Consider the following 26,612-nt stretch of genomic DNA (forward strand, 5'->3'; position numbering starts at 1 on the left):
TCTAGTGGGAGGTGTCCCTGCCCATGGCAGGGGGGTGGGAACTGGATGATCTTGAAGGTGCCTTCCAATCCAAACCATTCTGTGGAAGTCAATGATGGCTGCAGCCTTTGGTGTGTTCTCATTTTTTTCCCTTGGTCCATTCCTTCCTGTTCCCCCATATCAGACATGAGCAGAGCCCAGGACTAGGCAGATCACAGTGGCAGAGTAAGATGCTCCAAAACAGTGGAACTCCCTGCAGGAAGTCCTAACTGCAAGGACACAGATATCTATTTACTGAAGCTAAGAACATCCTTCCTCAATGCCACTGCCTTGGGGTAAAAAGATAAATTACAAACTCCTGGGCATGGCTTTCAAGCCCCAAGAATCTCTCAGTTACCAAACAAACAGCAGTGACCTTGACAGAGAGATTTTGGAGACTGCTTTGTCTTGGAAGGGACCTTAAAGATCATCCAGTTCTAACCCCCTGCTATGGGCAGGGACACTTCCTACCAGACCAAGTTACTCAAGACCTCATCCAAGGTGGCCTTGAACACCTCCAGGGTTGGAGTCTCCACAACTTCTCTGGACAACCTGTTCCAGTGCCTCACCACCCTCCTGGGGAAGAATTTCTTCCTAATGTCTAATCTAAATCCAGCTTCTTCCAGTTTGAAGCCATTACCCTTCAGCACTCCATACCTTTGAAAAAAGGCCCTCTCCAGTTCTTCTGCAGCCCCTTTCAAACCTTGGAAGGTTGCTCTAAGGTCTCCCCAGGGTCTTCTCTTCTGAATAGCCTCAACTGGAAGGTGTCCAGAGAAGGGCCACAAGGATGAGCAGAGGGCTGGAGCACCTCTCCTATGAGGACAGACTGAGGGAGTTGGGGCTGTTCAGTCTGCAGAAGAGAAGGCTCCCAGGTGACCTCTTTGTGGCCTTCCAGTATCTGAAGGGGGTCTACAGGAAGGCTGGGGAGGGACTGCTCAGGATCTCAGGGAGTGATAGGACTAGGGGGAATGGAATGAAGCTGGAGGTGAGGAGATTCAGGCTGGAGGTGAGGAGGAGGTTCTTCCCCATGAGAGTGGTGAAGCCCTGGAATGGGTTGTCCAGGGAGGTGGTTGAGGCCCCAGCCCTGGAGGTGTTTAAGCCCAGGCTGGCTGAGGCTCTGTCCAGGCTGATGTAGTGTGGGGTGTCCCTGCCCATGGCAGGGGGGTTGGAACTGGCTGATCCTTGTGGTCCCTTCCAACCCTGACTGATACTATGATACTATGAACTCTCAGTCTGTTTGCAGCAGAGGTGCTACAGCCCTTGAGACATCTCCATGGTCTTCTTTGGACCCACTCCTTGCCCTTCTTGTGTTGGGGGCTCCACAACTGCACACAGCATTCCAGGTGGGTTCTCACCAGGGCATTCATAGAACACTCCATCAATCAGCTTCCCACAGGCCTTTGGTGCAGGGGGTTCTCACCTTTTTAAGATGACCTAGCCGGAGTTTGAAGATTTCTTCCTGTTCGTGGTACTCCGCTAACGTTAACCTGCACAGGAGACACAGACCCCGAGGCATCAGGCATCAACATCAGACAAAGGCAACAAGCTGTTAGGTAAACTCTGCAACTGGTTGTACTTTCCCCCCCCAGTCATCAATATAAACGAGAATGAAAAGCCTAAGCCCTGATCATAGAATCAATAAGGTTGGAAAAGACCTCAAAGGCCATCAAGTCCAACCTGTCACCCAACACCTCCTGACAACTAAACCATGGCACCAAGTGCCACATCCAATCCCCTCTTGAACACCTCCAGGGATGGGGACTCCACCACCTCCCTGGGCAGCACATTCCGGTGGCTAACAACTCTCTCTGTGAAGAACTTTCTCCTCACCTCCAGCCTAAACTTCCCCTGGTGCAGTCTGAGACTGTGTCCTCTGGTTCTGGTGCTGCTTGCCTGGGAGAAGAGACCAACCCCTTTAATCTTCCTGAATGAAAACCTCTCTCATTCAGAGGCTAGGAACTAGTTTCAGGGGGGCATGTTTCAAGTTGCATCATGGGACCTTCCTCTCCTTGTTAAGACACAGTAAGAACCATGGAGCAAAGAAGAAAGATAACTCAAAAGGAGTTTAGCTGCTTGCTTCTCATTCAGCTTTCAGAAACTAGGGAAGCAATCATGTCCCTGTACATGGCACTGGTGAGAGGGTGAATCCTGAGTTCAGTTTTGGGCCCCTCACTCCAAGAGGGACATTGAGATGGTGGAGCAGGACCAGAGAAGGGCAACGAAGCTGGTGAAGGGTCTGGAGAACAGGGCTGGTGAGGAGCAGCTGAGGGAACTGGGGGTGTTTAGTCTGGAGGAGGCTGAGGGGAGACCTCACTGCTCTCTACAACTGCCTTGAAAGGAGGTTGGAGCCAGGCTGGGGGTCAGTCCTTTCTTCTCAAGAAAAAAGTGATAGCTGTTAGCCTTTGGAATGTGCTGCCCAGGGAGGCGGTGGAGTCCCCATCCCTGGAGGTGTTCAAGAGGGGATTGGATGTGGCACTTGGATGTGCCATGGTCTAGTAGTCAGGTGGTCTTGGGTGATAGGTTGGACTTGATGATCTTTGAGGTCTTCCAACCTTATTGAGTCTATGATAGGATGAAACGAAGCAATTTAAAGTGAATATTAAGAGCAGTTTCTTCACTTCGAAGAGTGCTCAGACATTAGAACAGACTGCCCAGGGCAGTGCTGCAACCACTGTCTCCAGGAGTGTTTAGAAACCACGCAGATGTGGCACTCAGGGAGATGGTGGACTTGGCAGTGCTGGGTTAATGGTCTTTTCCAACCTTCCAGGATGTGTTTTCAACCTGCCTCAAAGGCAGCCTCTGTAAGGATTTCAGAAGAAATAAATCTTCCTCCATTTTGTACCTGATCCACATCAGTCCAACAAAAGCATTTACAGCCCAACTAATGATTAAACAAACAGTCAGCACAGTTGCTTCAATTTGCTTCCAAACCCACTGTTTTCACAAGCTAAATCACTCCACACAAACCACATCCATACACTGGCAAACAGTCTGCATCAAGGACACCACCAGAAGCTCTTCTAAACCACAAAGATAATGCCCTGAAATCCATCAGGGAAGAATGATAAACCAGCAAGAAGCAGAGAGGAAGAGAGCTGGAAGCACAAAAAGACTTAGCAGCAAACCCAGGTGAAACTGGATCACACCAAGGCAGGCTCACACCAGAGGGAGAAGCTCTCTGGGTAGCAGACACCACCATGACTTCCAGGCACAGCAAGAGCTGTGCTGCCACCTCTACAGAACAAGCCACACCACAGCTGCATTAGGTAGGCTGCTGGGGAAAAATATCCCTGTGGAAGTGGGGAAAGTCTTCTCCTGTCCCTTAAAACTGAAAGGTCACCATAATGAAGAGTCAAGACATCCATGCCCAGGCATTCCATTTACTTCTCCAAACTCCTGCAATACAGGAGGACAGCTTTGAAACTTGCTTTAATGCTTCCTAAGCTGCTGTGGCCACAAGAAGGGGTCAATGTCCTCTAGTCAAGCTAGTGATGGGCAGAAAGCACACAGTGCCCTCCAAGCCAACAGCCCTGATGTGCAGGCATCACCATCCTGTGTGGGGCACCCCTGAGGTTGCAGAGAGCACCCTGGATTTCCTGATTCACCCAGTCATGTGCCAGCCCTGCTGTGACTGCAAAAGGCAGTGGCAGCATTTGCTTCACAGGCACTTTCAAAGACCAAGAGTTCAAAGGGCTGCAGGAACTCTGACGTCAGGTCGTGCCCAGAAGATTTAAGAGTGCAAAAAGCAAAGTGCCACTGAGAGGTTATGCTATTGGTCCATGGCAAGAAAAAGAAGACTGTGGGACCAAGAGGGCAAAAATTGTGTCCTGGAGTGTTAAGTGTGTCCAGCAAGCTCTCCTCCCACTCTGCTCTGCTGAGACCACACCTGGAATACTGCATCCAGTTTGGGGCTCCCCAGTTGAAGAGAGACAGGGATCTGCTGGAGAGAGTCCAACAGAGGCTATGAGGATGATGAAGGGATTGGAACATCTGCCCTATGAAGAAAGACTGAGAGAGCTGGGGGTGTTTAGCCTGAAGAGGAGACTTATCAATGCCTATATCTAAGGGGTGGGTGTCAGGATGAAGGGGCCAGGCTCTTTTTGGTGGTGCTCAATAATAGGCCAAGGAACAACAGGTACAAGCTGAAAGAGAGGAAGTTCCACTTCAACATGAAGAGAAACTTCTTCACTGTGAGGGTGCTGCAGCCCTGGAGCAGGCTGCCCAGAGAGGTTGTGGAGTCTCCTTCTCTGGAGACTTTGAAGATCCATCTGGATGTGTTCCTGTGTGACCTGCACTAGGTGACCCTGCTCTGGCTATGGGGGTGGGCTGGATATTCTCTAGAGGTCCCTTCCAACCCCTAGCAGCCTGTGATTCTACGAGGTAACATCTTTTCAACTCACAAAGCTCACTGCAAGTAATGTCCCAAGTCTCTTGTGAGATACAACTTTCCTGTCTAAGGAACTCTCAGAGCATCAGTGACTTCAAAAGAGGTAAGAAACAAAAAGGAAGATCTTCAGTAAGAAGAAAGCAGCACTTCAACTCCTTCCCATTTCCCTGACTCAGAGACCTGTGAAGGGCTGCTCTGGAGATACAGGTCAGTGCTTAAGGCACTATCTTCAGAGAGAGGGAGCATCTTCCTTTCTGCAGCACACCAAATGAATGTTTGAAAAGCCTCACCAGAAGGTTCAGGGGAACCAAGGCTTCTAAATGCCTGCCATTTGGGGTTTTTTTCCCTTTAAGAAAGCACCACAGATCACAGTGATGCTGAAATCACTCCTGAGGTTGCAACACTTCAGCCAGACAGTGCTTTGCAAACTTGATGCAGCAGGAATACTGAAAGTCACTGTATTCAAAACCCAAGAAGCGAAGCTCAGGCAAAGCCTGGACTCAGCAAAGATTCATGTTTTACTCCAAAGAAAACTATTTAGAACTGCAGCCAGATGTTGCTGAATGCCAGGCTAATTCCACAAGATTCATTTGTGCATGGAGTGAAGCCTAGAGGCAAGGCAAGATTCCATTTGAACATCTCTCCTATGAAGAGCCCTGGGGCTGTTTAGTCTGGAGAAGAGAAGGCTAAGAGGGGATCTGATTATTGCCTATGAGTATCTGAGAGGTGGGTGTCAGGATGAAGATGCCAGGCTCCTTTTGGGGGTGCCCAGTGACAGGACAAGGAACAATGGGTACCAGCTGGAACCCAGGAAGTTCCACCAGGGCATGAGGAGAAAATTCTTTACTGTGACGGCGATGGAGCTCTGGAACAGGCTGCCCAGAGGGGTTGTGGAGTCTCCTTCCTGTGTGACCTACTCTAGGTGACCCTGCTCTGGCAGGAGGGGTGCACTGGATGATCTTTTGAGGTCCTTTCCAACCCCTAACATTCTGTAATTCTCTGGGGACCTTCAAAACCTTTCTGGATGTCTTCCTATGTGACCTGCCCTAAATGATCCTAGTTTAGGCTCGAGGTGAGGAGAAAGTTCTTCACAAAAAGAGTTATTGGCTATTGGAATGTGCTGCCCAGGGAGGTGGTGGAGTCCTCATCCCTGGAGATGTTCAAAAAGGGATTGGATGTGGCACTTGGAGCCATGGTTGAGTTAGTCAAAGTATCACCAAGGTTGGAAGAGACCTCAAAGATCATCGAGTCCAACCTGTCACCACAGACCTCATGACTAAACCATGGCACCAACTGCCACATCCAATCCCCTCTTGAACACCTGCAGGGATGGGGACTCCACCACCTCCCTGGGCAGCACATTCCAATGACACATGACTCTCTCTGGGAAGAGCTTTCTCCTCACCTCCAGCCTAAACCTCCCCTGGCACAGCTTGAGACTGTGTCCTCTTGTTCTGGTGCTGCTTGCCTGGGAGAAGAGACCAACCCCCCCCGGCTACAACCTCCCTTCAGGGAGTTGTAGAGAGCAATGAGGTCTCCCCTGAGCCTCCTCTTCTCCAGGCTAAGCAACCCCAGCTCCCTCAGGCTCTCCTCACAGGGCTGTGCTCCAGACCCCTCCCCAGCTTTGTTGCCCTTCTCTGGACACCTTCCAGCAGCTCAACATCTTTCCTAACCTGAGGGGCCCAGAACTGGACAGAGGACTCAAGGTGTGGCCTCACCAGTGCAGTGTACAGGGGGAGAATGACCTCCCTGCTCCTGCTGGCCTCACTATTCCTAATGCAGCCCAGGATGCCCTTGGCCCTCTTGGCCACCTGGGCACACTGCTGGCTCATGTCCAGGCAGCTGTCAATCAGCACCCCCAGGTCCCTCTCTGTTTGGCAGCTCTCAGCCACTCCAACCCCAGCCTGTAGCTCTGCATGGGGCTGTTGGGCGAGAGGTTGGACTTGATGATCTCTGAGGTCTTTTCCAACCTCACTGATTCTATGCTCCCACAGCGGGGTTGGACGCAACGAAAGGACATTGAAACACTTGAGCGTGTCCAGAGAAGGGCAACAAGGCTGGTGAGAGGCCTTGAACACAAGCCCTATGAGGAGAGGCTGAGGGAGCTGGGGTTGTTTAGCCTGGAGAAGAGGAGGCTCAGGGGTGACCTCATTGCCCTCTACAACTACCTGAAGGGTGGTTGTAGCCAGGAAGGGGCTGGCCTCTTCTCCCAGGCAACCAGCACCAGAACAAGGGGACACAGTCTCAAGCTGCGCCAGGGGAGGTTTAGACTCGAGGTGAGGAGGAAGTTCTTCACCGAGCGAGTCATTCATCATTGGAACGGGTTGCCCAGGGAGGTGGTTGAGTCATTGACCCTGGAGGCGTTCAAGGGGAGATTGGACGTGGCACTTGGTGCCATGGTCTAGTCATGGGGTCTGTGTTGATAGGTTGGACTCGATGATCCTCGAGGTCCTTTCCAACCTAAGTGATACTGTGATACTGTGTGATCACTGGAGGTCCTTTCCAACCTCTCCCCTTCTAGGACTCCCCTCTGATGAGAGCACTCAGTCTCGCCACGGCCCAGGAAGGGAGGGGACCTACGTCTCGTTCTCCGCTCCGTTGGTCTTGTTCTTGCGCTGCTTCTGCTCGGCGCTGGCCGGAGGGGTCTGGCCCATCGCAGGGGGCTTCCGCTTTGCTAACAGTTTTCTTTGCCTTTCTATTTCTTCCCGCTGGGAATTTATCCTTTCCTGTTGCCTGGAAAGACAGAAAACAAGAGCAGAGAAAGCCATGAAGCAGGGTAGCTAACGGTATGTACCTGGCTGCTTCCGGCTCTTCCTGGCTCGCAGCAGTGAATTTCGGCTCGGCTGGGAGCAGCATTTCTGGGCAGAAAAGGAGGGGGGAGATGTGCCAAACATCATGACTCAGATCCTTCACAAGGTATTTTTGCATAAAAGGGGATTCTCTTCCTGGCCCACAGAAACCTTTTAGCAAGTGAAAGGTTTTATTCATGCAGAGGATATCCAATACCAAGGAGCTGCTAACCTCACGGAAAAGCCAGAGGTCCAGGGCAAGTCCCTCACTTTCCAGACACTCTTTCCTAGAAGGCCCTGTTTTAAATATCAGACTTTCCTGTAAAAAACTATTCCTGAAGCCTGGCACTGTCTGAAAAAAGTATCCTTGCACTTCAGGGGTCCAGTTAAAGTTCCCCTTAGTTTTCTGCAACATCACTAACACCATTCCCAACTGCACTAAGGAAAGTCTCTCCTCCAAGATAAAAAAAGATTTGATCTTAAAACACTTTGCAATGATAAAAGAGACCTGGGGGTGCTGATTGACAGCAGCTGAACATGAGCCAGCAGTGTGCCCAGGGGGCCAAGAAGGCCAAGGGCATCCTGGCCTATATCAAGATTAGTGTGGCCAGCAGGAGCAGGGAAGTCATTGTGCCCTGTGCTCTGCATTGGTTAGGCCACACCTGGAGTCCTGTGTCCAGTTCTGGGCCCCTCAGTTTAAGAAGGACATTGAGAGACTTGAAGGTGTCCAGAGAAGGGCAACAAGGCTGGGGGGAGGCCTTGAGCACAGCCCTGTGAGGAGAGGCTGAGGGAGCTGGGGTTGCTTAGCCTGGAGAAGAGGAGGTGCAGGGGAGACCTTCTTGCTCTCTACAACTCCCTGAAGGGAGGTTGTAGCCAGGTGGGGGTTGGTCTCTTCTCCCAGGCAACCAGCACCAGAACAAGAGGACACAGTCTCAAGCTGTGCCAGGGGAAGTTTAGGCTGGAGGTGAGAAGAAAGTTCTTCCCAGAGAGAGTTGTTAGCCATTGGAATGTGCTGCCCAGAGAGGTGGTGGAGCCCCCATCCCTGGAGGGGTTCAAGAGGGGATTGGATGTGGCACTTGGAGCCATGGTTTAGTTGTCATGAGATGTTGGGTGACAGGTTGGACTTGATCTCTGAGGTCTCTTCCAACCTTACTGATTCTATGGTTCTCCGTGTCCCCGCAGTCCCTGGGGAAGCAGTGCTGGCGCTGGGGTTGTCACTCTGGCCCTGCTGCCAAAGAGTTCTCTGTGCAAGGAGGCTTCCTGTTTCTGCCCATCTGCTGATGGCTGCTTTTGGGGGTCTATGATAAGAGCATTCTTGCAACTTTAGGTCTAAATGACTTGAGCATCTCCATGCTTAATTCACTTTTAAAAAGAGGCTGAGACTGCAAGCAAATATCCCTGAAGTATTCCAGGTCTTAGAACACAAAACTGAGGAAGAATTCTGAAGTCCTTCAGCTGTGCCTAACAAGAGCTGCACCTCTCTAGCAGGCTACAGAGAAGTGCTATGAATTTAAAGATCACACAGAGAGAGCTCTCTCCAATGCAATTAATTTGCCAAGTCCTACTTCAAGGCCTAGGCCAGGTGGGAATTTCCTGGCTATTTCCATTAACATCCTGCATAAAAGGTCTCTGATCTTCGTTTCCAGGTTTCTGCAGCCCCTTTGATCGCTGTTACCAGGAGGCAGAAGAAGTTAAACAGTATGGATTTTCTCTTCTAAGCTTCTCTACTTTCTGCTTAAAAAATAAATTAAAAAGCAGCTAATTAGCCTGCCTTGACTAATGTTTGCAAGTATGCAAAGCAAATTGATTGACTCATGACACATGCAACAGTTTGGCCCACCCTCTATCCTAAACACTGCACAGCCAGGGAGGTGCACTGAGAACAGAATCATAGAATGCTTTGGGGTGGAAGGGACCTCCAAAGGTCATCCAGACCAATCCCCCTGCAGTCAGCAGGGACATCCTCCACTAGATCAGGTTACCCAGAGCCTTGTTGAGCCTGACCTTGAATATCTCCAGGAATGGGGCCTCAACCCCCTCTCTGGGCAACCTGCTCTGATGTTCCACCACCCTCAGGGTGAAGAACTTCTTCCTGACATCCAATCTAAATCTCCTCTGTTTTCAAACCATTGCACCTCATCCTATCACTACAGGCCTCTGTAAACAGTCCCTCCACAGCCTTCTTGTAGGTACTGGCAGGCTGCTATTAGGTCTCCCTGGAGCCTTCTCTTCTCCAAGCTGAACACCCCCAGCTCCCCCAGCCTGTCCTCGTAGCAGAGGTGCTCCAGTCCCCTGATCATTTCCATGGCCCTCCTCTGGACCCAATCCATCAGGTCCATGTCCTTTCCATGCTGAGGGCTCCAGAGCTGGATGCAGCACTCCAGGTGAGGACTTAGTGCACAGCTTACTGCTTCCCAACCCAGAGGCCAATTCAAACAATTCCATTCCAGTTCAGTTCTTGGGAGGTTTAAGTGGAAACACATTTCTCACTTCAACACAAACATGTTCCCCAGCAGCAGCAGCAGCTCAGCTCCTCTCCCATCCTGCCATGCATCAGCCACACCATTCCCACAATCTGACATGCATGGCATCACACACAACTGAAGATCTTTTCCATCTCTGAAGTTAAAGGGTGTTTGTCCTCACTTGATGAGGTTCTGGAAGGCGTAGCCATCTGTCCACTGCTCGGTGAAGGAGGCGCCGTGCCGCACGGTGGTGAAGTGCCCCAGCCTCAAGCGGTCCTGCATGCTCTTATCTCGGCATGCCATCTTCTCCTGCTTTGACTGAAAACAAAACACAGGCAAAAAAGAGAAGCCATAAATTAGCAGCTAAGAGCTCTGCTGTCTTTTAAAGCTCTACCAATTCTTATTACTTGCCATTGTTTCAGCTCTGCTTATCTGAAACCCAGCTGAAAATCATTGATCAAGCTGTTGCTGGTGCTTCGCCCTGCTCTGACAGCTCTTTGTTTGCCTCCTTTCTGACATTTTAGCCTCACCTTGCCTTCCCCATTACTGTCTGAGCAGTTCTCCCACTCTATCATCAGCCTAGAGAAGGATTAAAACTATCCCTTTTGTATGAATAGCTTTGCTAGACTCCAGAGTGGCTCTGATCAGCCCCTTATTCACTCCACCAGGAGATGAAGGAAGAAAACACAACTTGAATCACTGTCAAGACTAAGCTACAGTGATCAGCCAGCTCAGTCCTACACTTGCACCACTCCCAGAAGTGACACAATCTCAGTTAGGTCACCAACCAGCAGTATGGTGTCACTCACAGAGCATTTGTGTTAAGTGAAAGGAAATTTCCAAGGCTCCAGATGAGAGCAGCGAAGTTTCAGTCAGTCGAGAGTAAAGATGAAGCAGCAAAGCTCCTCCCTGGAGCTGCACAGCACCCATCTGGATGCCAGGTCTAACCAACACCTAGCCCAGTTACAAGTCCTCCCTGAAAGGGGAGTCCCATGCAGCCAAGAACAATCAGCTCTGTGACAAAATCACCTCAAACAGACTGGATGTACTGGCCAGCACCCTGCTGCTTTTGCCCACCCAGTGCCCACAAACAATAGATGTGATTGGCCAGCAGGTGAAAGAGCAATCAAAGCCCTGCATTGTTTAACCATCAGGAAACCTGGAAAACTTTCAACACTGAAGCAGGCTGGACACTGGCAAACAGCAGCCTGGCACTTTCCCCAGTGTCTTTAATATGCTGTTTTGAGTGTTACACAAAAAAACCCCACCATCTCCAGCTTTGCTCTGTGAAAGAAGGAAAGGTCTAAATCACTTGCCCATGTCACAGAGTGTATCTGGCAATTTCACTGCACAATGGGACACTGCTCTTCTACTGCCAGAGCTGGGCTGTGTTGCCTTTTGGATCTAAGAGTTTCCAAATCAAGCTATGCCTGATGCATTTTTTGCTCAGACTTGAAGGGTGATCTCCCCTCCCTTGCCTGAGACTGTGAAAAACCACCGAGCCAAACCATTCTGAACCATATCAGAGAACCTATCCTATGAAGCCAGGCTGAAAGAATTGGGGATGTTCAGCCTGGAGAGAAGACTCCAAGGAGACCTTCATTATCTGAAGGAGACCTACAGGAAGGCTAGGGAGAGATTGTTTAGAAGGGTTTGGTAGTGATAGGACAAGGGGCAATGGTTTGAAACTGGAGCAGGGGAGGTTGGACATCAGGAGGAAGTTCTTTACAAAGAGGATGGTGAGACACTGGAGCAGGTTGCCCAGAAATGCGACTGAGGCCCTGTCCCTGGAGACATTCAAGATCAGACCTGATGTGGCCCTGGGCAGCCTGATCGAGTTGGAGGTGTTCCTGCTGACTGCAGTGGGGTTGGATAAGATGCCCTTTGAGGGTCCCTTCCAACCCAATGCAGTCTATGACCTTCAGCCTTAGGATTCCATTCCCGCTTGCAGAGAAATCATTCAAGACAGAATTCCGGTTGCTTTTCATCACTGGAGCCACAGGAGCAGGTTTTCACTGCTTAAAAGGAAGCCTGAGGAGTTTTCAAGGCCATGAACCAGGACTGCAAGTGCTCACCTTCTCTATGAGAAGCTTCTTGCTCATTGTTACACATCTATTCAACCGCTCCTTGTACTTCTCCAGCATCTTCTGCTGCTCATCTATCTGCCGCCTCAAATCACAGTTGGCCTAAAAGCGAACAGAGAAGAAAAGCTTTTGACTTTAAACCACTCCAAGAGGCACACTTAAGCATCACCTAGGAAGAGGTTTCTCCAGCATTAAAGAAAGCAAGCCAGCAGGATCAAAAAGAAAACCAAAAGAAGAGAGACCAAGTTCCTCTTAAAACACCTAAGCCAGGCTCTTCACTTTACAGCCCACTCAAATCTTAATGCCTCTCTGGAACAGGAAAGTACCTCCATCCTGCTTTACATCACAGGAACTGAACACAGGCACAAGGAATTTGATCAATTTTTTTTGGTTGGTTTTTCAAGCATTTAAGACCTTGCCATGTTATCACATCTCAAAATAGCTTTGTCACCCCTGGACTATCCTCCCTCTGCAGCCACAATACTGGCAGGGGAAAAGGATGGGGAACTCCCTTTGCACTTTCAATTAGACTCTTGTTCCAGTTACTATCCAGCAGCCCCACCACACAGACTGCTCTCAGCAGCAGCTGCTGCTTTTACCACCACAGAGTACAGCAGGATGTGATGTGCCACTGTTTGCATTGATGACAAGTTCACTTAGCCATCTCCCTTCCAACCAGCAGCCTGCTTTCTGATCAAACAGCAAATGGTAAAAGGAAGAAAGAAATCTATTTCCTGCTTCACAGATTGTTTCCTACAAGCCCACATCTCTGTGTCTCTCTACAAGCTTGTCTTAGCTCTTTTAGGTGCTGAGACCAGACACAAACACAGAGAGCTTTCCCTCTTCTCCCTTTGTTTCTAATCCTTCCCAACACAAGAGGTACCCCTCCAGCTGATGAAAGCTTTATCACTCACAACTCCTCCATTAAGCCATCCTTGATTTAAAGTTATTTATCTTCTACTGAAGAACATCAGTGGGTTAAGAGAAGCTTTATTCTTTAGGTTTGACCTAAAGACATTCTCCTCATCTCTAGACACGTCACAGAATTGTCAGGGTTGGAAGGGCCCTCAAAGATCATCTGGTTCCAACATCCCCTGTGCCATGGGCAGGGACACCTCACACTACAGAAGGTTGCCCAGAGCCACATCCAGCCTGGCCTTGAAACATTCCAGGGATGGGGGCTTCCACCACCTCCCTGGGCAACCTGTTCCAGTGTCTCACCACCCTCATGAATGGACATTTTGCAACACACCCTCCCAGGCTACTGAGAGGCTACTGAGCACGTCACTGACAGAGCAGAGTCAGCTCCTCAGTGTTCAGAGGGACTAATTCTGAAGAGAAACACATTAGGTTAGCTAGCAAAATAAAGTGTGCACCAAAAAAAAGTGTGCAAACAAAAAGTGTGCAACAGGTCAAAAAAAGGCCAAGAACAGTGCTGAGGACACGAACCCTGCACTGCACAGCCAGACAGGCAGTGCCACACTGCCTGTGGAGCCAAACAGGCCCAGAGTATCTGCAAGCCAGGTAATTACCTTTCAGGGGTGAGTGGATTTGTTTTACCTTGCAAGTGTTGGCTCTACAAATGGCACACAAAATCCTGCTCTGCAGCCTAGCTGGCACACATGTTCCAGGTGTCTTTAAATAGCAGCTTTTAGCAGACTTGTCCCACTTTTAGTACTTACTCTTAATAAGTCATCTATCCTCCCCTCCTTCTTCTCCAAGTCAGAGTTCTTGCTGTTTTCTAGTGCAGATATTTTTTCCATTGTGAGGTCAGACTGCAGGGGAAAATCACAACAAATGGCATGTAAGAAAACCAGCTGGTATTTCCTAGTGAGCACAGTGTAACCCCCTCTGATCTAACAGCTGGTCTAAGGAGGAACTGACCCCCTGAATCCTACCAGTCAGGGGAACAACTTCCTCCCTTCTTCACTTTCTCACTCCACAGCGAGCTCCTCCAACACAGCAAGCAGAAAGCTGCTCTGGAGAACACAGACTTGTCACAAGCAAAGGGCTACAATATCCTGTGTCCTGCAAATTTTGCTTCTGCAGCTGAGTTCTGCCCACTCCTTGGGTGGCCTCTGACATTCACTGTCCTGCAGTGTGCCATAGCCCACACAGGAGAAACAGGCTTAAGAATAATGCAGCAAATTCCCAGCCTCAGCTGGAATCTCAGATTTATGAGATCTCTCATGGCTCCAGACAACCACCTGCTAGATAAAAGACAATACCTGTAGGTTCTAAGGTGGTCTTGACAGAAAACACAGGTCTTCATTCCAAGGTATTACAAGAGATTGACAGCAGGAATATCAAGTATCAGGCACAAGCCATTGCTCATGCCAAACTGATGCATTAGTACCTGCTAAGCTTTATAGTTCCTGAGTGAATCCTATTTAGAAAGTTTTATGAGGTGTAGCACATCTCAAATACCTTCAGCAGTAAAGTGAGAGCTATGCCCAGGAACAGAGGACAAAGGACAGGTACTCTATTCTCTAGCAGAAGGAGTAATTCCAGCTCAGCATTCTCATTAACAGTGAGGAAGAAAAGGGGAAGAAGCCAGTGTCTACATGAAGGCAGCACCTAGAGCAGCCAGTGGAATCTCTCTCCATAGAGAGATCTCAGGTACCTGGCTGGCAAGTGGCTATCCTGGGTTCTGAAAAGAGTTGGCAGAGACTTATCTGTGTAGTTTTTAGCATAACCATTCCCCAGAGTTCAGGCTTGCCTGGAAGCCAGCAGCATGCAGTAAGAGAGAAACCTGGCTGACAGTTGCTTCTCTACCTATGTGCAGTATGGGAATGATCACAAAGAGCACCTGCCAGCTCTGCACACCAAGCAAGGTGAGCCTAAAGCCCAAAAGACAAAGGGGAGGGCTGGGCAGGCCACCTCACTTCTGCCTGAGAAACAAGTTTCTGTCACTGAAGGCAACGTGAAGGCTGCAGCTGCTCAGCCAAGCAGCAGGAAGGTTCTCCAGTGACTGTTACATCGTTTTGCCAAGTGCACTGCCATGCTTGCACTGCCAGATGAAGTCACAGTTCAGGATGCATGCTCCTGACTTCATGACAACTCAGAGCCCTGCCTCAGAGCACCTGGAGGGCCCCAGCACCAACTGAAAACACTGAGAAAAGTCCTGCTGACACTTGGCTTGCTTCTGGCACTGCCAGAAGTGATTCAAACTGGAAATCACTGAAAGATTTGGTCTTTTTTCTTGTTGTGGTGGGGTTTTGCTTGGTTTCTTGGTGGTGATGGGTGGGTTTTGTTGGGTTTGTTTCATATTGTTTTCTTCTAATCTTATCAACCCCAAACAGGTTTGAAAGGGAAAACCAAGAACACTTAAGTGTCCTCATCATACTAGTCAAGCATCTTCCTGGATTCTTTGCCTTAAGCCTGGGCTCTAGCTAGACCTCTGGAGACCACCATGACGCTGAACACTGGCAGAAAACTTGCTCAGATAATGTGTTAAGACTTTTCAAGATGCACCCTGTGGACATGCAAAGCACAGGAGAGAACAAAACCATCTTGCTCACTCCAGGAGGGACCACTATTCTCAGCACTGGTGTTGGGAGAGCAAGGCCTGCAATGTGGAAGTTATCTCTGGCAGCTTCTCAAGTTATGGCATTGCTCCTGCCCAAGAATTCTCCATGCACTAGCAAGAAATCTTCACAGACCAGTATTTGAACAACACAGACAACAGATGTGACCCTGCTGACAGCAGAGCTCAGAGATTTAAGTATCCCCAGAGGTAGAATTGCTCTTCTTCATGCACAAAGAATTTGTACCACCTGCTGGGGAAATGGAGAATGAACTTCTCCCAGCAATAAAATCATCTCTGACACAGACTGATGGGTGAAAATGATTGACACAAAACTGATCATTTCAAAACCACTCAAGGGAAGAGTCAGTCACAGAGAAATCAGAGAGAGAAAGACAACTAAAAGCAGGCATGGAGAAGAAACAAGCACTGCAGATAAAGCTGAACATCCTTGTAAGCAACAGAAGAAGATGACACAGCTAAAAGTAAATCTTTCCATAAAAGCCACAGAAGAACCTGAATTTAGAAGGCACTGAAAAGACAGCAGCAGAGTCAGAAGAGCTATTCCTCTTCTGGAGTCCAGGTCAGTGGAGAGGAACACATCACATTCCACCTTGGCAGGACAAACTATTCCATGGGTGCAGAGGTCAAAGCACTTGCAGCTGGACTGTGGGTATTTGTGCTGTTAGCAGTGTGGATGCAGCAGGGCTGGAGCAGAGGCATTCACAGCTGTCACTCAGCTTTGCTTCACATCTTCAAGGTGAAGAACTGAGGACACACCAGAACTGCAGCAGACAGCTAAGGTGTTCCTCTCCTCAGCACATTCACATGGCTGTACTGACACAGAAAAGCCTCAGGACTGGACAGCAACTGCAAGCATCCTTTACAGGCTAAGGGCTGTTCAGAGCCATCCACTTCCATCCACACCGAGTTGGGACTACTTAAATCTTTTCACTGGAAGCATTTTGTCTACTACCCTGGCATGGAAGACAAGCTGCATCAAGCTTCAGTCTCATCCCCAAGACATGGATCAGCAAGTTATACCTGGGACTGTTTGTGCTGGATGGAAATCTGTTTTTGGGAAGTGCAGGAATGCTCAGTGTTCCCTGATCCAGTAGAAGATGGGCTGCCTTGCTGGGCCTGGAAAAGAAAGTCAGTGCATGGTTATATTCCACTTGTGCCTGTGCAGATAATGCTGATCTTCACAGCCAGGGGCAGCCTGGCCTGGGCACCAAGCTTTCCTGTTCAAGTTTAAGAATTCTCTAGAGATTTAGTGCAGTAAAACAAGAGAGTCAGTTTCTTTCAGGAAGCCTGGCCCAACCTGCTGAAAGACAAAAGCTTTTAAAAGCCTAACATAACTCATGTCAGCTGAGAGCAAGCCAGGCCAAAACAAACACTTCTCACAGCAAGACCAGACTTCATTCTTTTGTTCTTTCCCCCCCCCCATCTATCAGATTAGCCTCTCAGATGCTGTTATTTTGATCTTCAGAAGGTTCTGAGCCATTAATAAGACAACATGAGTTTTAAGCTAACATGCAAAGCCTGGGATTTAGAACTCTTCACAAGGAAGATTCATAGACTCACAGAATGGTTTGGGTTGGACCGGGGAAGTTCCAACTTCCCTGCCATGGGCAGGGACACTTCCTACCAGCCCAGGTTGCTCAAGACCTCATCTAACCTAGCCTTGAATACCTCCAGGGAGAGTGAATCCACAACCTCCCTGGGCAACCTGTTCCACTGTCTCACCACTCTCCCTGTAAAGAGCTTCTTCCTAATCTCCAGTCTCAGTCTCCCCTCCTCAAGCTTCAATCCATTCCCTCTCATCCTATCACTCCCAGCCCTTGTCAAAAGTCCCTTCCCAGCTCTCCTGCAGCCCCCTTCAAGTACTGGAAGGCTGTGCAAAGGTATCCCTGAAGCTCTTCTCTAGGCTGAACAGCTTCAACTCCCTCAGCCTGCACCCACAGGGGAGGTTCTCCAGCCCTCTGATCATCTTTGCGGCCTCCTCTGGACCCCACTTCCAGCAGCTCCACATCCTCATGGACTTACCAGAAGACGTCAGAGCGGGTCACCGCCAAAGCAGGCCGCGCCTGAACTGCCGGCCGGCTTCCACATCCCCCAGCCCTCAACTAGCAACATCCCTCCGGGCCGCAACCTTCCTGCGAGCTGCTCACCGAGACAAAAGTAAAGCAGAGGCCACCTCCCCTCTGGGCCAGCTGCTCACTCTCTAGCCGCTGCTTCGCCAGCATCACCGACATCAGGGTTGGCAGAGCAGAGTGTTCCTCCTGCGCCTCCTTGGCTGTGCTGCCGTCTACCCCATAGAGCGGCTGCTCCACTCGCCGCTGGAACACAGGCAGAAAAACACACAGTCAGCCTTCTTTCTTTTATCCCTCATATATATATATAAAAAAAACTGAAATAGGAAAAATAAAATAAAATAATAGGATTCTCTGACTCTGCCAAAACTGTTGTCAGGGAAGCAGCAGCTCAGGAATGGGCCGGCGGCAAATGGCGAGGGATCAGAAAACTCAACAAGAGGTGGCAAGAAGGCCAATGGCATCCTGGCCTGCATCAGGAACAGTGTGGCCAGCAGGAGCAGCGAAGTCATTGTGCCCCTGGACTCTGCATTGGTTAGGCCACACCTGGAGTCCTGTTGTCCAGTTCTGGGCCCCTCAGTTTAAGAAGGACATTGAGAGACTTGAAGGTGTCCAGAGAAGGGCAAGGAGGCTGGGGAGGGGTCTGGAGCACAGCCCTGGGAGGAGAGGCTGAGGGAGCTGGGGTTGCTTAGCCTGGAGAAGAGGAGGCTCAGGGGAGACCTCCTTGCTCTCTCCAACTCCCTGCAGGGAGGTTGTAGCCAGGAGGGGGTTGGTCTCTTCTCTCAAGCAACCAGCACCAGAACAAGAGGACACAGTCTCATGCTGTGCCAGGGGAAGTTTAGGCTGGAGGTGAGGAGAAAGTTCTTCCCAGAGAGAGTTATTAGCCATTGGAATGTGCTGCCCAGGGAGGTGGTGGAGTCCCCATCCCTGGAGGGGTTCAAGAGGGGATTGGATGTGGCAGTCGGTGCCATGGGCTAGTCATGAGGTCTATGGTGACAGGTTGGACTTGATGATCTTTGAGGTCTCTTCCAACCTTGGTGATACTGTGACTCCCAGAACAATTGTTTTGATAGCAGACAGCAAAAAATGCATGGAGTTAATGATTAAAAACGAAACCCAACCACCAAAATACCAAATGAACATACAGAGGACAGAATTTCCTGTCAGTTAACACCCCCCTGCCTTGGCAAACCCATGGATTTCGGTGGGGCAAAACAGGCTGGAGAGCCAAGCAAGAAATGATCTTGGAGCGTTGTGGTTTTGGTCAATGCCTTTAAAATGATCCTGCTTATAGAATCATGGAATTGTTTGGGTTAGAAAAGAGCCCTGAGGTCATCCAGTCCAACCATCAACCCAGCACAGCCACTAAGCCATGTCCCCAGGTGCTATGGCCACAGGTTTCTTGAGCACCTCCAGGGATGGGGACTCCAGCACCTCCCTTGGGGTTTGTGCAGGGCTCATTTTCAAACAGCTCATGTCACGATGCTGCTGTTCAGCTGGCGACAGAAACTGACAACTGCTAAATTCAACAACTTAACCATGTCTAGGACCCAGCATGTCATGGTAAGCTCATTCCTGTCAGGAGTGGGATCACAGGGTGGGAGGGCTTGGAAGGGACCTCTGGAGATCTTCCAGTCCAACCCCGCTGACAGAGCAGGGCCACAGAGTCCAGTGCGGGTCCCACAGGAACACATCCAGATAGGCCTTGAAAGTCTCCAGAGAAGGAGACTCCACAACCTCTCTGGGCAGCCTGCTCCAGTGCTCTGTGACCCCTACAGGAAAGAAGTTCTTCCTCATGTTGAGGTGGAACCTCCTGTGCTGGAGTTTCCATCCACTGCCCGTTGTCCTACCACAGGGCACAGTGAGCAGAGGCTGCCCCTGCTCCTTTCTTCCTGACCCCCAGCCCTCAGATATTGATAGACATTGATCAGATGCCCTCTCAGTCTTCTCCTCTCCAGACTAAACAGCCCCAGGGCTCTCAACCTTTGGTAATAAGGCAGAGCTCCAGTCCCCTAATCATCCTCATAGCCTCTGTTGGACTCTCTCAAGTAGATCTCTGTCCATCTTGAACTGGGGAGCCCAGCACTGGATGCATTATTTCAGGTGAGGTCCAATCAGGACCAATATCCTGCAAGGCAAGCAAAGTGCTAACACATTTCCACCATATGCCAAAGATGCAGGACACCTCTGAAGGGCCATCTCCATTCTCCAGCTGTAATACAGGAACTGGACTCAGTCAGAAGAAGAATCAGCTGAGCTACATTGATTACAGCACTCAGAACCTCATTGCCTCACTTCCAAAGCCAGCCCATCATTGCTAAAACTTGGCAGTATTGGGTAATAACCATCCAAGTCCTTCCCAACTGTAAGTCCAGGCCAGGCACATGCCACACAGAAAGCAAACAGTCAGGTCAGGCTTCAGTTTGTCTTAAAAACCTAAACTGCAACCTGAAGCAATTTTCTGGCTACCAGTGCAAATGCCAAGAGTGTAACTTTCTGCCCCAAAAGGAGGAGAGCAAACTTGCAAGAGTCTGAGGAGCTGCAGATCATTCTGATCACAGGAGAAGGCAGGCAATTGAAAGCAGTCAGGAGATTTGGAGACAAGCAGTAACATCCTGAAGCCATTACAGTTCCTCCCCAAGTTCTGATTGCAGAGAATTATCCAGCACAGATTAACTCTCAGGTTTGGAGGAGGTCTGTCTCACTGTGAAAGACATTTTAACACTCTGCTCTCTTCCTAAACCACAGTGACATCTGTAATGGGGAAGATACTCAACCTTCTCCAGTTTTCATTCCTCCTCCTGTTTTTTTCCCCCTAAGCTTAGCTCAAACTGTTGATATTCAGTTTGGAAGAAGAGAACAGATCTTGCAAGTGCAGACAATATTTTGCTGTGAATAATCAAACATTACAGGCTGAGCTGCAAGAGTAAGGAACAGAAGATCAGAAAGCACAAAGAGCAGCTGTGGAAGGAGAAAGACAAACTGGCCAGGCTGAAACTACCTGGAACATCAATATCAGCCACACGAAGAATACTCTGCTCAGACTTCTGCCTCCTCAAGGCATACAAGTGGAGAAGAAAACCAAAAGAAGAATCCACTTGCCCCATTCTGAACACCTGGAGGGTATCTCAGCTGTTGAAGTAAAGAACTGGCCCTAGCACTTCACACATCTGCAGTTCAACATCTGAAGGGGACCTACAGAAAACTGGGGGGGGATTGTTTAGAAGGGCCTGTGGTGATAGGACAAGGGGCAATGGTTTGAAACTGGAGCAGGGGAGATTCAGGTTGGACATCAGTAGGAAGTTCTGCACAAGGAGGGTAGTGAAATACTGGAACAGGCTGCCCAGGGATGTGGTTGAGGCCCAGTCCCTGGAGACATTCAAGGTCAGACTTGGTGTGGCCCTGGACAGCCTGATCTGGTTGGAGGTGTCCCTGCTGACTGCAAGGGGGTTGGTCAGATGCCCTTTGAGGGTCCCCTCCAACCCCATGCATTCTGTGATTCTGTGGCCTGCACAACTCAGAGCTGCTATTTGTTCTATTAAGTTCTCTTTGAAGAGATGTATCAGTGAATTAATGTGAGCCAGGAGAGGGCCATTCAATTAACACTAAATGTATCTAAAAACAGGCCTGAGGCTCTCCCCTGAAGCAGCATTACAACCCTTCTGAAATCCACCAACACCTCCTGAGCTCTGAGCAGTGCACTTGGGGTGGGGATTTAGCTCAGTACACATTCATGGACTGTGCAAAGGTCTCTGCACAATCATGTAATCAGTAAAGGCTTTGCATTTGGAATGCTAACCTCTCCCACCATGCTCTCTACTTCTGTGACATTCAACAAAGGCTGAAATTTTGTCAAGTGAGGCCCAGGCAACAGGCAGAACCAGAGATCAGCCACTAGAGCCTCGGAATATTGCTTTGCTGGTTGAAAGAAAAGGCTTTAGCTGCTCTGTGCTGAAACAGCTTAAACACCCTGGTTATTTCCTCACATTCAGATCTTGCAGAAGGTGCTGCCACAGCAAAATGGAATTATGTAACAAGAGCAACAGATGTGCAGGATACACACAGCTCTGCAAGCTTTGCTAAGGCTCCTGACCAGTCACATGTGAGCAGAAGGAAAAGGCCTTCCCAACCTAATGAGGGCATGGATGTGTTTCAGCAGAGCCAGGGTCCACTCAAGATCACAGAATGGCTGAGGTTGCAAGGGACCTCAGAGATCATCCACTCCAACCTCCCCACCATGGGCAGGAACACCTCACAACTAGACTCAGCTGCTCAAGGCCTCATCCAGCCTGGCCTTGAACACCCCCTGGGAGGAGGCATCCACAGCCTCCCTGGGCAACCTATTCCAGAGTCTCACCACCCTCATAGTGAAGAGCTTTCTTCTAAGATCCAGTCTAACCCTGCTCTGCCTCAGCTTCAAACCATTCCCCCTTGTCCTGTCACTTTATGAGAAGTTCCTCTGCAGTTTTCCTGTAGGATCCCTTCAGGTATCAGAAAGCAGCTCTAAGGTCCCCTCCCTGGAGTCTTCTGTTCTCCAGGCTGAACACCCCCAGCTCCCCCATCTTGTCCTCACAGCAGAGGTGCTCCAGCCTTTGGATCATCTTTGTGGCTCTCCTCTGAACTCACACCAACAGCTCTGTGTCCTTCTTATACTGGGGACACCAGAACTGGACACAGTATTTGAGGTGGGGTCTCACAAGAGCAGAGTAAAGGGGAAGAATCCCCTCTCTTGCCCTGCTGGCCATGGTCTTGATGCCGCCTAGGATGGGAATCTCCTTGTAGCAGTGCTGAGCAAGCACACAAGATGCTCCTAACTGAGAGAAGACCACAAGCTCTGCTGGAACACAGGATAACTAAGATGTCAGTTCCACAGGTACCTTGCTAAAATATCCATCCTGTATGCTTTAAGGGCGATGTTCCTGTTAGCTCCAACTGGAGCAGCCACTGTAACAGGGTCCTAGACATCTGCTCTGCTGCAGAGCTCAATTTCAGATTGTCAACAACCAGAGCTGAGTAGAGAAGCAGCCAATTGGCTCACCAAGAATCACAGAATGGAAGGGATTGGAAGGGACCTCCAGGGGTCATCAAGTCCAACTCTCCTGCCAGAGCAGGATCAGCCAGGGCAGGTCACACAGGAACACACCAGGTGGGAGAAGGAGATTCCACAACCTCTCTGAGCAGCCTGCTCCAGGGCTCCAGCACCCTCACGGCATAAGGTTTCTCCTCAGGCCAAGATGAAACTTCCTGTGCTCCAGCTTGTGTCCATTGTCCCTTGTCCTATCACTGGGCACCAGTGAAAAGAGCCTGGCCCCTTGGTCCCCAGCTCCTCAGGTATTTGTAACCATTACAGAGATCCCCTCACAGGCTGCTCCTCTCCAGGCTAAACGGAAGGAGACAAGTCTTCCCTGTTCAGAGCTTTTCACAACCCCATGGATCCCATGCCACCACCTGTGGCCCCGGGGGGGAGACTTACCGGCAAGGGGTTGGATAGAGAGTGCTGCGGCGAGGACCTGGCGACGGGCGGCACGCTCCTGCCAGGGCTGGTTCCTGGGCCGCTTCCCCCAGCAAACTGGCCAAGGGAACACATTGGATCATCAGCAATGGCACACGTGGGGGGGTTGAAGCAAATTCAACAAGAGACAGGAGAGACATAATCATCTTACAAATGAAGCCTGACAGAATCACAACGGTCAGAAAAGCCCTCCCGAGACCAAGCCCAACCACCACCTCACTGCTGCCAGGTCCACCTCTAAGCCATCCCCTAAGTGCCACACCTACACAGCTTTGGGAACCCTTTCAGAGCTGGCAATTCCATCACTGCCCTGGGCAGCCTGGTCCAGCCTTAACCACCTTTCAGTGAAGAAATTCTTCCTCATTTCCAACCTAAACCTCCCCTGAAACAACTTGAGACCATCTCCTCTTGCTCTATCACTTGCACCTTGGGAAAAGAGACCAACCCCAGCTCACTCCAACTTACTTTCGGGGAGCTGTAGAGAGCCAGAAGGTCTCTCCTCAGCCTCCTTTTCTTTAGGCTGAACACCCCCAGTTCCTTCACCTGCTCCTCACCAGCCCTATTCTCCAGACCCTGCACCAGCTCTACTGCCCTTCTCTGGATCTGCTCCAGCCCCTTGACATCCTTCTTGGAGAGAGGAGCCCAAAACTGTACCCAGCATTCAAGATGTAGCCTCAGCAATGCCACGTACAGGGGCACAATCACTGCCCTGGCCTTGCAGGCCACACTGCTGCTGGTCCAGGCCAGGATGCTGCTGGCCTTCTTGGCCACAAGGACTCACTTCACCAAACTGAACATAAACCAAGTTGAAAACCCTTTACATTTCACGCACTGTTTCCAGCAGACATTCACATGTACACTGAGTGTATTTTCCTTTGTAACACAAAAGGATATTAACTTGCACACTTGGATGTAGATCAGTTCTTTACTGGAGAATTAGGAAGCTCACTCCCCACCAGGAGAACAATCTAACTGTGCACCACAGGGGTGCTGAGAAATGTACACCTTCACTTAAGTGTCTCTGCAGCCACTGTGACAGACAAGGCAGGCAGGAGTTCCTAGGTTCCTGCCCCCCCAGCGGGCAGCACTGATAAAACACAGTAGCCAGGAAAGAAGTAAGCACTGGTAAGATCTTAATTCCTGACTCCAAGTTACTCAAACAAGGAACATGCTCAAGAGGAAAGCCAGGAGCTCTGGATTGTGCAGACCTAGGGAACTCCTTTGCAGACTGTCCATCACTGCTCTGGGGAGGGGTCTGTCTTTCATGTGGTGCCAGACTCCCGTAACAAGCTTTTCTGAAGAGGGAACCTTATAAACAACTTCTTGCTCCCATCAGCCAGGCTCTTCAGCAGCACTGGGCCCTTATCAAGATATCAGAGATAACGTCGTGTGACATCCAGGTCCCGAAGGAAAAGTCACCCTCAAACCTCTACTTCTGTAGCTGCTCTCTTAAAAATTGCTTCAGCAACTGTTCAAGGAAGTGTTGATGTTAAAATCACCTCCCAAAGCCTATCCTCTGCCTAATCTGATTTGAGCCTATCAGGTTAACGTCGTCAATCAGTGACTCCAATGATGGCTTAGCAACTGCTGTCACAGGCTCCCATCTCCAGACTGGCCATCGTGTCAGCTCAAGCAGATGCTTCGAACAATGTAAAGATACTCACCTCGAAATAATCACTAATTTTATGTCCTCTAGGAGTGCCTTTTCCTAAGAAGGAAAACACAGGATGAAGAAGATAAGAGGACAGAAGTTCTGATGCCGCTTTAAAGAGCTTCTCCTCTATTCTGACGCTCCTTTCCCCCGCAGAAAGGTGCAACACCTATCACAACAAAAGCTTCTGCATAACAAAAGACTGCCCCAGGGTTACAACTCCCCTGCTGCCGCTGGGAGGGTTTGCAGTTGACAATTCAATTAACTCTCAGCTCCAAACACTGTCAAATCCAATCAAACACCATTTGCACTTGCTAAAGTACTCGGAAAACACTAAGCCCTGCTGAATGGGGCACAGCTTCTCCACCTTTTCCTTTCGGGTAAGGACAGAGCAAAGGCTACTTTGAATCCTCTGCCTTCAGGTGAACGGCTGGGTATCAGATCTCTCACAGGCACTTCTGTAAGAGTTAGAGAGATAATTAGTGGTGGATTAATATCAGCTCGTTAAAACTTAGCCCTTTTGTCTCATTAAGTATTATCAAAGCAGTTTTGTCAACACAACCCTGGTTACTTTCTTGCCTAGAATAAAAGCAAGCTGCCCCTCTCCCCATTTGCCAGAGAATCTGAGCTTGGCCATGCTGGGTTCTCCTTAGCACTCTAAGTCTCTGCCCTACACTGGAGCACATTTTGTTCTTTCTCTGTTATGGGGAGAACTTACTTAACCAAGCCAGGCATCCATCTCAAACAGCAAGGAAGAGAGTACAGCCTGTATGTTGAAGGCTGGCTGCTGGATGTGTAGTGAGGTGGGACCACAACACCACTTCCCAGAAGCCATCTCAAGCCTCTGGACAGCCTGTCCCATCAAAACACAATCATTTGTGTGGAATCAGCTGAAGAGGAGCATTTTCCTGCCAATGAGGATAACAAGGCTCCCAGAAGAGAACTACAGCATCATGGAGGAGTTCATAACAAGCTGCCTGACACACCCTTGAGGAGAGCCATTAGTTTCCTAGGACACTGCCTGTGCTACCGAGCGTTCAGCAATGCTGCAGCAGGGTCAGGAGGAGGAGTTACCTTGGCTGGTCTCATAAGCTTCTGCTTTCCTTTTCCTATTCCGCTGGTCATTCTGTTTTTTCTCAGGAGTCTGTTAAACAATACTTCAAAATTAACATTGCTGCAGTTATTCCAAGACTTAAAGAAAACACCAAAGCAGAACAACTCTTGCTCCATATCCCCCAGTGGCCATTTCACTGCTCTGGTGCCGGGTTTGTGTTCTACCGCTGGTACTTAAAGAAACAACTGCTCTCAAAGAGCTGCTACCTCCTGATGGATGTGCTGCAGAAGGGAGAGGACACCCTGAGGAAGGAGGGTAATGCTTCTCCAGCTGCAGCAAGCCAGCCTGTACTGCACAGCTGCCTCACATGCTTAGCAGAACAAGCTCAAACACTGATAAAAACCTGTGTGAAGCGTCTCAAAGTGCTTGCAGTACTGGTACAAGGGGAGTCGTGGCAAGAGGTTTGAACCCAGCCATCCAAATTTGCAGCCCAGTGGCTACTCACAGTCTGCCAGGACAATTCCTCTTTCCTGCAGCTAATGCTTCTTCCCAAAGCCCTTTGCAGGGGGCTACAGGAACCATCCTGCCCACTGGTGCACAGCTGTAGCCTTACTCAGGCAAGGCAGAAGTCCCCAAGACGGCAGGCAGGAGAAAGCTGCCACAGAGGCAGTAAATCATCTGGATGTATCTCTCATTAAAGCCACAGGTCAGCTGCATCTGTCATTTCTATGAGCAATCAGAGACCTGAGGGCAGCTCATCGGTGGACACCAATATATTTATGCACAGACACACTAAAGGGCACAGGGGGAAGGCTTGAAGCCTCCACAAGTGGCTGTGTACAAGGCTAGCAAACCTAGATGGGCAAGGGTGGAGAAGAGCCCTGGCCTGATGGTTTCCCTGTCACCAGGGTCACTCATGTGGGCAACCCTGCTGGGAGCATCAGGAAGCACTGCACTAGAAGCAGCTTACTGTGGCTGCTGGCAAGAAACACATCTTGTAATTTGCATCACCAACATCAGTTTAAAAACATCT

At 49.7% G+C, this 26,612-nt stretch overlaps 1 protein-coding gene across 4 annotated transcripts in view; it reads right to left on the minus strand.

Moving 5' to 3' along the window:
- Positions 1 to 26,612, minus strand: part of TLK2 (tousled like kinase 2) — a 55,888-nt gene that overhangs the window by 15,281 nt on the left and 13,995 nt on the right. For 2 of the 4 annotated variants that reach the window (XM_068166395.1, XM_068166394.1), the window contains 10 exons: positions 25,600 to 25,669; positions 24,539 to 24,582; positions 22,836 to 22,931; positions 17,441 to 17,608; positions 16,314 to 16,409; positions 13,426 to 13,518; positions 11,735 to 11,845; positions 9,841 to 9,977; positions 6,986 to 7,138; positions 1,439 to 1,505 (listed from right to left, as the gene is read on the minus strand). In XM_068166395.1, the coding sequence (XP_068022496.1) occupies positions 1,439 to 1,505; positions 6,986 to 7,138; positions 9,841 to 9,977; positions 11,735 to 11,845; positions 13,426 to 13,518; positions 16,314 to 16,409; positions 17,441 to 17,608; positions 22,836 to 22,931; positions 24,539 to 24,582; positions 25,600 to 25,669 (1,035 nt within the window). The remainder of the gene's footprint in view (positions 1 to 1,438; positions 1,506 to 6,985; positions 7,139 to 9,840; positions 9,978 to 11,734; positions 11,846 to 13,425; positions 13,519 to 16,313; positions 16,410 to 17,440; positions 17,609 to 22,835; positions 22,932 to 24,538; positions 24,583 to 25,599; positions 25,670 to 26,612) is intronic. The other 2 variants (XM_068166396.1, XM_068166397.1) reach the window with 2 other exon arrangements.

Source organism: Melanerpes formicivorus, unplaced genomic scaffold (assembly GCF_026170545.1).
Source record: "Melanerpes formicivorus ecotype bairdi unplaced genomic scaffold, bMelFor1.0.p_v2 SCAF_100, whole genome shotgun sequence".
Taxonomy (NCBI): Eukaryota; Metazoa; Chordata; class Aves; order Piciformes; family Picidae; genus Melanerpes; species Melanerpes formicivorus.